The sequence below is a fragment of the Giraffa tippelskirchi genome, chromosome 6, assembly GCF_054371585.1.
Source record: "Giraffa tippelskirchi isolate mGirTip1 chromosome 6, T2T-mGirTip1v1.2.pri, whole genome shotgun sequence".
Taxonomy (NCBI): domain Eukaryota; kingdom Metazoa; phylum Chordata; class Mammalia; order Artiodactyla; family Giraffidae; genus Giraffa; species Giraffa tippelskirchi.
Genome location: NC_137280.1, coordinates 170,734,981 through 170,747,229, shown reverse-complemented (window position 1 = coordinate 170,747,229; position 12,249 = coordinate 170,734,981). Strand labels below are relative to the sequence as shown.

General features: G+C 38.4%; 1 protein-coding gene across 9 annotated transcripts in view; it reads left to right on the top strand.

The window, feature by feature from the left end:
• SLCO6A1 (solute carrier organic anion transporter family member 6A1) overlaps positions 1-12,249 on the top strand; it is a 109,738-nt gene that overhangs the window by 29,050 nt on the left and 68,439 nt on the right. For all 9 annotated transcript variants that reach the window (XM_081503624.1, XM_081503618.1, XM_081503627.1 and 6 more), the window contains 2 exons: positions 5,637-5,758; positions 6,824-6,936. In XM_081503624.1, the coding sequence (XP_081359750.1) occupies positions 5,637-5,758; positions 6,824-6,936 (235 nt within the window). The remainder of the gene's footprint in view (positions 1-5,636; positions 5,759-6,823; positions 6,937-12,249) is intronic.

Sequence of the window (12,249 nt, the reverse complement as noted above, 5' to 3'; positions counted from 1 at the left end):
CCCGGAGTTTACCCAAACTCATGTCCATTGAGTAAGTGATGCCATCCAAGCATCTCATCCTCTGTCGTCCCCTTTTACTCCTGCCCTCACTCTTTCCCAGCATCAGGGTCTTTTCAAATGAGTCAGCTCTTCTCATCAGATGGCCAAAGTATTGGAGTTTCAGCTTCAACATCAGTCCTTCCAGAGAACACCCAGGACTGATCTCCTTTTGGATGGACTGGTTGGATCTCCTTGCAGTCCAAGGGACTCTCAAGAGTCTTCTCCGACACCACAGTTCAAAAGCATCAATTCTTCAGCACTCAGTTTTCTTTATAGTCCAACTCTCACATCCATACATGACCACTGGAAAAACCATAGCCTTGACTAGACGCACCTTTGTTGCCAAAGTAATGTCTCTGGTTTTTAATATGCTGTCTAGGTTGGTCATAACTTTCCTTCCAAGGAGTAAGCCTCTTTTAATTTCATGGCTGCAGTCACCATCTGCAGTGATTTTGGAGCCCCCCAAAATAAAATAAGCCACTGTTTCCACTGTTTCCCCATCTCTTTGCCATGAAGTGATGGGACCAGATGCCATGATCTTAGTTTTCTGAATGTTGAGCTTTAAGCCAACTTTCTCACTCTTCCTTTTCACTTTCATTAAGAGGCTCATTAGTTCTTCACTTTCTGCCATAAGGGTGGTATCATCTGCATATCTGAGGTTACTGATATTTCTCCCAGCAATCTTTATTCCAACTTGTGCTTCATCCAGGCCAGCATTTCACATGATGTACTCTGCATATAAGTTAAATAAGCAGGGTGACAATATACAGCCTCAATGTACTCCTTTTCCTATTTGGAACCAGTCTGTTGTTCCATGTCCAGTTCTAACTGTTGCTTCCTGACCTCCATACAGATTTATCAAGAGGCAGGTCAGGTGGTCTGGTATTCTCATCTCTTTCAGAATTTTCCAGTTTGTGGTGATCCACACAGTCAAAGGCTTTGGCATAGTCAATAAAGCAGAAATAAACCAGTTCCATCGCTTAATGGCAAATAGAAGGGGAAAAACTGGAGCAGTGCAGATTTTATTTATTTATTTCCTTGGGCCCCAAAATCACTGTGGATGTTGACTGCAGCCATGAAATTAAAATATGCTTACTGCTTGAAATATCAATAACCTGAGATATGCAGATGATACCTCCCTTATGGCAGAAAGCAAAGAAGAACCAAAGAGCCTCTTGATGAAAGTGAAAGAGGAGAGTGAAAAAGTTGGCTTAAAGCTCAACATTCAGAAAACTAAGATCAAGGCATCTGGTTCTATCATTTCATGACAAATAGATGGGGAAACAGTGGAAATAGTGACAGACTATTTTTTGGGGCTCCAAAATCACTGCAGATGGTGAATGCAGCCATGAAATTAAAAGACGCTTGCTCCTTAGAAGAAAAGTTATGACCAACTTAGACAGCATATTACAAAGCAGAGACATTACTTAGCCAACAAAGGTCCATCTAGTCAAAGCTATGGTTTTCCCAGTAGTCATGTATGGATGTGAGAGTTGGACTATAAAGAAAGCTGAGTGCCGAAGAAATGATGCTTTTGAACTGTGGTTGGAGAAGACTCTTGAGAGTCCCTTGGACTGCAAGGAGATCCAACCAGTCAGTCCTAAAGGGAATCAGTCCTGAATATTCATTGGAAGGACTGATGCTAAAGCTGAAACTCCAATACTTTGACCACCTGATGCAAAGAACTGAATCATTGGAAAAGACCCTGATGCTGGGAAGGATTGGGGGCGGGAGGAGAAGGGGATGGCAGAGAATGAGATGATTGGATGGTATGGCCGACACAGTGGGCATTAGTTTGAGTAAGCTCCAGGACTTGGTGGTGGACAGGGAGGCCTGGCGTGCTGCCATCCATGGGGTCACAAAGAGTTGGACACGACTGAGTGACTGAACTGAACTGAACTTCTTGAAAGGTATGACAAACCTAGATATTGTATTTAAAACTGAAGCATCACTTTCCTGACAATGTCTGTATAGTCCAGTATAGTCCAGTGTGTTTGTATGGTTTTTCCAGTAGTCATATACATATGTGAGAGTTGGATTGTAGAGCAGGATGTATGCCGAAGAATTGATACTTTCGAATTGTATCATGCTGGAGAAAACTCCTGAGAGTCCCTTGGACAGCAAGGAGATCAAACCAGTCAACCGTAAAGGAGATCAACCCTGAATATTCACTGGCAGACTGATGACGAAGCTTAAGCTCCAATATTTTGGCCACCTGACGTGAAAAACTGACTCATTGGAAAAGACCTTGTTGCTGGGAAAGATTGAAGGCAAAAGGAGAATGGAGCATCAGAGGATGAGGTGCTTAGATAGCATCACCTACTCAATGAACATGAATGTGAGCAAGCTCCAGGAGATAGTGGAGGACAGAGAGTCTGTTGTGCTACAGTCCACGGGGTCACAAAGAGTGGGACACAACTTAGCAACAACAGTAACAACAGCACATATCCTAGGCAAGAATTTTCTTCTCTACTGTCTTTGCCCATTCGGACAGCTGTAATAGAAATCTCATACTCTGAGCTTACAAAAACAGAAATTTACTTCTTATAGCTCTGTATGCGGACAAGTCCTTGATCAAGGTGCAGGCAAATTCAGTGTCTGGTGAGATCCTGCTTCCTGGTTCATAGACACAGCTATTTTCTCCCTGTGTCCTTTCACGGGTGAAGGGGCAAGAAGTCTGTCTGGGGTCTTAGTCACATTCATGCAGACTCTACCATCATAACCTAATCACCTCCCCAAATCTCCGCTTCTTAAAACCATTAGGAAGGAATCTTAACATATGAATTTGCAGGGGCACAAATATTCATTCATAACAATATTCATTCTACCAACAGTGCTTATGCTATCACTACCGTTCATATAGATGCCCTGTTCATCCCTGTGGTTCTCTCTTTAGTCTTGGACTAGGGATATGTGATAAGACAAAGGCAGTATGACAGCATGGTAATTACAGAGTTTACTGGTCTTCATCTGCACACCAGTATCCAGAAATAGCTGGCTTAATAGAATGGTGTCATAGCTTGGGGCCCTCACCAGTTTTTTAGGTGAAGTTTTTAGAGTTTTCTATGTGTAATATCATACCATTTTCACACAGAAACAGTTTTACTTATTTCTTTCTGATTTGGTTGCCTTTTATCTCTTTCTCTTGCCTAATTGCAGTGGGTAGTACTTCCCATGCTATGTTGAATAAGAGCGAGAAAGTTAAGCATCCTTGCCTTTATCTGATCTCAGAAGAAATGTTTTTAGCTTTTCACTGTTCAGTGTGATGTTAGCTGTGTGTTTGTCATATACGGCCTTTTTATTGTTGAGGTATGCTCCCTCTATGGGCTTCCTTGGTGGCTCATTGGTAAAGAATTCACATGCCAATGCAGTGTGATCTGTGGGTCGGGAAGATCCCCTGGGGAAGGAAATGGTAACCCACTCCAGTATTCTTGCTTGGGAAATCCCATGGACAGAGCATTCTGGGAGGCTGTAGTCCATGGGGTTGCAATAGAGTCAGACAGAATTTAGAGACTAAACAACAAAATATTCCCTGAATACCCAATCCGTTGAGTGTCTTTCATCATGAATGGATGTTGGATTTTCTCAAATGCTTTTTCTGCTTTAATTGGCATGATCATATGATTTTTATCCTTCATTTTGTTAATGTGGTGAATCACATTGACTGATTTGTAGATGTTGAATCATCCTTGCATCCTTGGAACAAATCCCATTTGATCATGGTTGTGATCCTTTTAATGTACTGTTTAGTTCAGTTTTCTAGTATTTGGTTGAGTATTTTTACACTGATGTTCATCACAGATATTGACCTGTAATTTTCTTTACTTGTGGTGTCCTTGTCTGGATTTGGTTGTACATTTAAATTTAACATCAATTTCAGTTTATTTTTGCATATAATATGAGGAAGGGGACACATTTCTGTTTTTTCATGAAAGGAATATTTATTTATACTGATAACATTTTTTAGTCATTCCATGATTTTTTAAAAATTAATTTAATTTTTACTGATATTAAATACCATCTTTATGATAAATAAAATTTTCCTGTATATATAGATTTTCTTCCTGTCTCTGTATCTCTAGTATGTTCCCTGATATATTTTTTTATTTCATGCCAATACTAAAGGGTTTCAATAACTAAAGCTTTATTGTATTATTTTCTATATTGTTAAATAAGTCCTCATTCATCAAATAAGGGGCTGTTTTTACAAAGTTGCTCTTCCAGATACATTTGATAATTATAGGTTATAATAAAATGTTTCGACTTGTAACATTTGGATTTGTGTGTCAAATGAGAGTAGTTGCATGGTAATAATTGGAACCAATGCATACACATAGTTAGAATACATAGATGGGTTCAAATGTAAAAAGAAATATTTCCAAAAGAGAGAAAGCTATAATTTTATAAATACTTTAAAGAGAGAAAGATAGAAATTTTCTGAATGTTACAGTCAACGAGGAAGCAGAGCCCGGTGATAATGTGGAGTCGGAGCTCCCTGGGCGCAGCATGCCCACATGTATATATCCTTCCTGAGTGATGGGTATCAAGTTTGTGACCCTGTGCCATTGCAAGCTGGCATTTGTATCCTGGAATAATGTGGCCGTGGATAGGAAGTTGTCCCATCAGTGAATAAACTGGGAATACTCTCTATCCTCTGTGACAGTTGAGGCCTGTATGCAGGCTGCTCACCAGGCCCTGTTGGCAGTAGATCCTGCTGGCATTAGAGCACCACCAAAACCGGTTCCCGTGGGTGTGGACTTTTTCCCACAACAGCTGGTTGGACAGCGTCTTAAATGTGTGTGGAACTGAAGGTGATGGCAGTGATGTGGTAATCAGCTTCCCCAAATCTCCTCCCTAAATGATGTAAAATAATGTCACAACTTGAGAATCCCCCACAAAAATCATGGCCTGAGCATTATTGGAAACAGTGTTGAAACTACAAAACAACTGTGACTGAAAAGGGAAAAAAAATCAACAAAATCCCAGCAGAGGACCCTTCACATTTCCATCTTACTCTGCCCACTGCAAAGCTTTGTGGTTTGCAAAGGTAGACCAAGAAAAACCACAGGGGAGATAGAAGACAAAGGCTATCAAAGCGTGATCAGCTAGGATCACTAGAAGGCTAAAACATGTTCAATCTGAGAGTTCAGAGAAGGGACTATAAGAAAAAGATTACCAAGAAATGGTACTGAGTCAGATACCCAGATAAAGTGTTAGCTGTGCAACTTAAAGGGCCAAGCTTGTTCTAAAGAATTTGGCACATGATTTAAAAGGGGTAAGAATGATTTCAAAAAATAGATGAGATTTAGAGTGATAGTCTTCTAAATGTGTAACTTCTGTCGGAGAGAAAGGTTTAAAAGGGACAAAGAATTACTGTTCACCACCTGAGCAGATGGGAAAAGTGGGGAAAGGAAAAAATTTAGCATCCTAAATGACAGAAGAGAACCACAAAATTGGATAACTCACAACCACTCAATCTCAGCAAAACAAAGCAATAACAAAGACAAATTAACAGAAAATGCTCTTTCTCTCTCTGTTTAATTATGACTTTGTAATAAACTATACAAAGTTGAAAATTTTCATTTTCTCTATTAAAGTGTTGGAGACAGTGATGATAAAGAACGTTGGCAGCAGAGTTGGTGGAGTTATTTTGTTATTATTGCAGTTATTGCATGGTCTACATTAATACCACTTTCATGCTTTCCACAGAGTTTACGAGGTGACTATAAAAATATAATTCATTAAATTAAAGGAGAGTATATTCCTCACCCCTACCCTGATCCCCAATTCTCAGAATATGACTGAATTCCATTTCTTTCTGTGTACATTTCTTTCTGTGATGGACAAACAGTGACATGTGCTAGTATTATTTGAACAAATAAAGCATGCCACCAAGTAGTTATTTTATTTATGTACTAGACTGTAATTAGTACATATTTTTATTTTTTGTCATTCCTGTCTAAAAATGCTTCATACTATCTAAAATTTTCTTAACGAAAGAAGCATATTTAATCCTATTTACCTATCATGATTTATGTTATAAGGTAAAGTAATAACTATTAAAAGTCTTTGGGAAACACTGGAATATATATGTAACATTAGAGAAATCAAATCGTTTCCTAATGGTAGTACATTTAGTTGGTACAAAATATTTTTAGTAATACCAAATTTGTGCTTTTATTTTTTAGGACTATGCTGTCAATACTGTATTCACTATATGTAGCTATTTAAATTTTAATTTAAATTAAAAATCCATTTACTCAGTCACAGGAGCCACATTTTAAAATATTTAATAGCCGCATCATAGCTAAAGGCTATGGTATTGGAGATATTGGAGAGTACAGATAGGGGAAATTTTCCTTATCACAAAGTTCTTTAGGACAGTACTATTTTAGAAGAGCATGTCTTTTTAGTTTATTAGCTTGACTTGGAAAGTGAAAGTGAAGTTGCTCAGTTGTGTCCTACTCTTTGCGACCCCATGGACTGTAGCCTACCAGGCTCCTCAGTCCATGGAATTTTCCAGGCAAGAGTACTGGAGTAGGTTGCCATTTCCTTCTCCAGGGGATCTTCCCAACCCAGGAATTGAACCTGGGTCTCCCGCATTGCAGGCAGATGCTTTACCATCTGAGCCACCAGGGCCACCAGCTTGACTTTAGCTTGTTCAAAAATAGTTCACTTACCATTTCAGGACAGATTGGGTATATGCTGGTACGTATGAATGCTTATTATATGCGTGTTAGTTATTTGAACACGTTATGAGATTCTTCTCCTCGTTAATGTATAGGCACAGCAAAGATAAAAGCTGGGAAACATAAACAGCCTCATATTTTGGACAGAGATCAAACAAAAGATCAGGAATTTGGACCTAGTATCAAGGACTTATTTGCTACTTTTTGGGTAAAGTATTTTATATGAACAAGCAAATTAAATTGGCATGTACAATATTTTTGTTGTGGATTTAAGAAAACTATAAAGTGTTCAACTTGAATCTGAATGGAACTTTTGAAGTCTTAATTAACCTACTCATTTTATAGGTAATGGAAAATAGGACCCATTTCACCTATGTGGCATCACTACGAACTTGGTTAGTGTCAAAGACTGATACCAAGTATTTTTCCTTCTTCTATTGCTTTTAACTTTTATATTATGATGAATTTGTTTTTCTTTATATAAATAAATAAACTGTTTAATAAGATGACAGAGGTGTTAGCATTATCTTTTTATTATATTTAAATAACTTAGAAAAGAACTTTAGAAGTTAACAAATACTCTCACAAACAACTTTTTTTTTTTTTCATTTAGAAATGTTTATTTCAGAATGGCCTCTAGGACTTTACCCAGGAAAGTTCCTGTCAGCCCTTCTCATGGGTCATGACTAAGTTTTGCTTTTATGAACCTACAAGTCAAAGCAACAAAACTAACAAACATGTATTCAATTTGCTAATATTTTTTGAGGATTTATGCGTCTGTATTCATCAGAAATTTTGACCCATAGTTTTATTTTTATGTGCTTGTCTTTATCTGATTTTGGTATGAGGGTAATGGTGACTTTGTAGAATGAATTAGAGAGTGTTCCCTCCTTTTAAAATGTTTTGAGATGGCTTGGGAAGGATAAGTATTAGCTCTTATCTATATGCTTGGTGGAACTCCCCTATGAAGTTGTCCAGTCCTGGACTTGTTTGCTGGGAATTTTTTCTTACAAATTCAATTTCGCTACTAGTGATGGATCTGTTCAGATTGTTTATTTCTTCTTTGTATTCAGTTTTGGAAGATTGTATGTTTCTAGAAATTTATCCATTTGTTCTAGATTGTCCATTTGTTGGCCTTTAACTATTTATTGTATTCTCTTATAATTTTTGTATCTCTGTGATATCAGTTGTAATTTTTCCTCTTTAATTTCTTATTTTGTTTATTTGTATCCTCTATCTTTTTTCTTAATGAGTGTAGCTTAAGGTTTATCTTTAAAAAAAAAAAACAGCTCTTGATTTTGTTGATATTTTCTATTTAGGTGGTAGGTTAAGCTGTTTGTTTTTGAGATTTGTTTCTTCAAGTAGGACTGTATTGCTATGAACTTCCTTCTTTGAACTGCTTTTGTTGCATCCCATAGATTTTGGAATTGGTCTATTTAATTTTCATTTTTCTCTGTATCTTTTCCGTTTTCCTCTTTGATTTCTTCACTGGCCCATTGATTTTCTAGTAGCCTGTTGTTTTGTCTCCACATTTGTGCTTTATCTTTTTTTTTTTTTCCTATAACTGATTTCTAGTTACATACCACTGTGGTTAGAAAAAGTGCTCAATTTAGTTTCTGTCCTCTTAAATTTGTTGAGACTTATTTTGTGGCCTACATACGATGTGACCTGGAGAACACGCTATGTGCACTGGAAAAGAATGTATATCTGCTGTTTGGGGAGGGAATGTCCTATTGTCTGTTAAGCCAAGTAGTCTAATGGGTCGTGTAAGACCACCATTTCCATATTGATTTTATGTCTGGATGGTGTGTCAATTGATACAAATGGGGTATTAATGTCCCCTACTATTTTTGTGCTTTTGTTATTTCTCCTTTCATGTCTGTTAGTGTTTGCCTTGTATATTCAGGTGCTCACATATTAGGTGCACATATGTTAATGAATGTTATGCCATCTTCTTACACTGATCTCTTTGTCATTATATAATGCCTGTGTTTGTTGTTATAGACTCTGCTTTAGTGTCTGTTTTGTATGATATGAACACTGTAGCCCCAGCTTTCTTTTCATTCCCATGGACTGTCTTTTACAGACCCCTCACTCTCAGTGTGTGTGGATGTCTTTGGCTCCGAAGTGTCTCTTCTGAGCAGGTACATAGGTAGATATTGGTTTTTCTACCTAATCAGCCAACATTTGTCTTTTGATTGGAGCATTTTCCTGATGACATTTAAAGTGATTATTAATAGGTATGTACTCATTCCCATTTCATTACTTTTTCTGATTGTTTTTATAGTTCTTCTCTGTTTTTCTTATTTTTGTTTTTTCCCATGTGTTTTTATGATTTTCTTTGGTGGTATACTAGTATTTTTCTTTCTGATTTTGTGTATCTATTATAGGTTTTTGATTTGTGATTACATATATGTGGCTTCATATATGTTGACCTGTAACTCTACTTGTGTTAAACTGTTCTCTATTTAAACTCAAACACATCCTAAAAAGTCTATGTTTTTTACTTCCCTTATCCATTTTTTTGTATTGTTGATATCATATTTACATTTCCATATTTATCCCAAACTCATGTGCATCGAGTTGGTTATGCCATCCAGCCATCTCATCCTCTGTCGTCCCCTTCTCCTCCTGCCCCCAATCCTTCCCAGCATCAGGGTCTTTTCCAATGAGTCAACTCTTCACATCAGGTGGCCAAAGTATTGGAGTTTCAGCTTCAACATCAGTCCTTCCAATGAACACTCAGGACTGATCAGCTTTAGGATGGACTTGTAGGATCTCCTTGCAGTCCAAGGGACTCTCAAGAGTCTTCTCCAACACCACAGTTCAAAAGTATCAATTCTTCAGCACTCAGCTTTCACCATAGCCTTGACTAGACGGACCTTTGTTGACAAAGTAATGTCTCTGGTTTTTAATATGCTGTCTAGGTTGGTCATAACTTTCTTTCCAAGGAGTAAGCGTCTTCTAATATCATGGTTGCAGTCACCACCTGCAGTGATTCTGGAGCCCACCAAAATAAAGTCTGACACTGTTTCCACTGTTTCCCCATCCATTTCCCATGAAGTGATGGGACCGGATGCCATGATTTTAGTTTTCTGAATGTTGAGCTTTAAGCCAACTTCTTCACTCTCTTTCATCAAGAGGCTTTTTAGTTCCTCTTCACTTTCTGCCATAAGGATGTTGCCATCTGCTTATCTGAGGTTATTGATATTTCTCCCAGCAATCTTAATTCTAGCTTATGCTTCCTCCAGCCCAGCGTTTCTCATGATGTACTCTGCATATAAGTTAAATAAGCAGGGTGGCAATATACAGCCTTGACGTACTCCTTTTCCTATTTGGAACCAGTCTGTTGTTCCGTGTCCAGTTCTAACTGTTGCTTCGGTGTTTCTGTAAACTCTGGGAGTTGGTGATGGACAGGGAGGCCTGGCGTGCTGTGATTCATGGGGTCGCAAAGAGTTGGACATGACTGAGCAACTGAACTGAACTGATTTATCCCTTAAATATTGTAGTTATAGATGATATTACAATCATTGTCTTTTAATCTTCATACTAGCTTATTTAAGTGGTTGGTCCATAGCCTTTACTATATATTTGCCTTTCCTAGTGGGATTTTTCTTTTCTCATAAATTCTTACTTATTGTTATTATCATTTATTTTCAACTTAGGGAAGACCCTTTAACACTTTATTTAAGGTAAGTTTCAGTTCAGTTCAGTCGCTCAGTCGTGTCCGACTCTCTGCGACCCCATGAATTGCAGCACGCCAGGCCTCTCTGTCCATCACCAACTCCTGGAGTTTACCCAAACCCATGTTCATCGAGTCGGTGATGCCATCCAACCATCTCATCCTCTGTCATCCCCTTCTCCTCCCGCCCCCAATCCTACCCAGCATTAGGGTCTTTTCCAATGAGTCAACCCTTCGCATGAAGTGGCCAAAGTATTGGAGCTTCAGCTTCAACATCAGACCTTCCAATGAACACCGAGGATTGATCTCTTTTAGGATGGATTCATTGGATCTCCTTGCAGTCCAAGGGACTCTCAAGAGTCTTCTCCAACACCACAGTTCAAAAGCATCAATTCTGCGGCGCTCAGCTTTCTTCACCGTCCAAGTCTCACATCCATACATGACCACTGGAAAAACCATAGTCTTGACTAGACGGACTTTTGTTGGCAAAGTAATGTCTCTGCTTTTAAACATGCCATCTAGGTTGGCCATAACCTTCCTTCCAAGGAGTAAGCGTCTTTTAATTTCATGGCTGCAATCACCATCAGCACTGATTCTGGAGCCCAAAAAAGTAAAGTCTGACACTGTTTCCACTGTTTCCCCATCTATTTCCCATGGAGTGATGGGACCAGATGCCATGATCTTAGTTTTCTGAACGTTGAGCTTTAAGCCAACTTTTTCACTCTCCTCTTTCACTTTCATCAAGAGGCTCTTTAGTTCTTCTTCACTTTCTGCCATAAGGGTGGTGTCATCTGCATATCTGAGGTTATTGATATTTCTCCCGGCAATCTTGATTCCAGCTTGTGTTTCTTCCAGCCCATCGTTTCTCATGATGTACTCTGCATATAAGTTAAATAAGCAGGGTGACAATATACAGTCTTGATGTACTCCTTTTCCCATTTGGAACCAGTCTGTTGTTCCATGTCCAGTTCGAACTGTTGCTTCCTGACCTGCATACAGGTTTCTCAAGAGACAGGTCAGATGATCTGGTATTCCCATCTCTTTCAGAATTTTCCACAGTTTATTGTGATCCACACAGTCAAAGGCTTTGGCATAGTCAATAAAGCAGAAATAGATGTTTTTCTGGAACTCTCTTGCTTTTTTGATGATCCAGCGGATATTGGCAATTTGATCTCTGGTTCCTCTGCCTTTTCTAAAACCAGCTTGAACATCTGGAAGTTCACGGTTCACATATTGCTGAAGCCTGGCTTGGAGAATTTTGAGCATGTATTCATGATTTCTTTTTGTTTTTTTGTGTCTGAAAATTTCATTATCTCTCCCTCAAATATGAGCAATAACTCTGCTGGGTAGAATATCCTAGGTTGTAGGTTTTTCCCTTTTAACAGTAAAATATATTATGCTACTCCCTCATGACCTGCAGAGCTTCTGCAGAAAGATCACTAACAGCTATGTGGGGGGTTCCCTTGTAAGTTACTCTTTATTTTTCTCTTACTCCTCTTTAGAATTCTCCTTATCTCTAACTTTTGCCGTTTTAATTACGATAAGTCTTGGTGTAGATATCTTTGTATTCATCTCTTTTGAGACTCTGTGTGTTTCTTGTACGTGGTTATCTGATTCCTTCTTGAGGTTCAGGGTTTTTCAGCCATAATTTCATCAAATACATTTTTAACCCTGTTCTTTCTCTCTTCTCCTTCTGGGACCTCTATAATGCACATGATATTACGCTTGATGAAATCTCACATGTCCCTTAAACTGCCCTGATTTTTTAAACTTGTTTTTCTTTTTGCTGTTCTGATTGGGTGATTTCCATCATTCTGCTTTCTAGATCACTTAAGCATT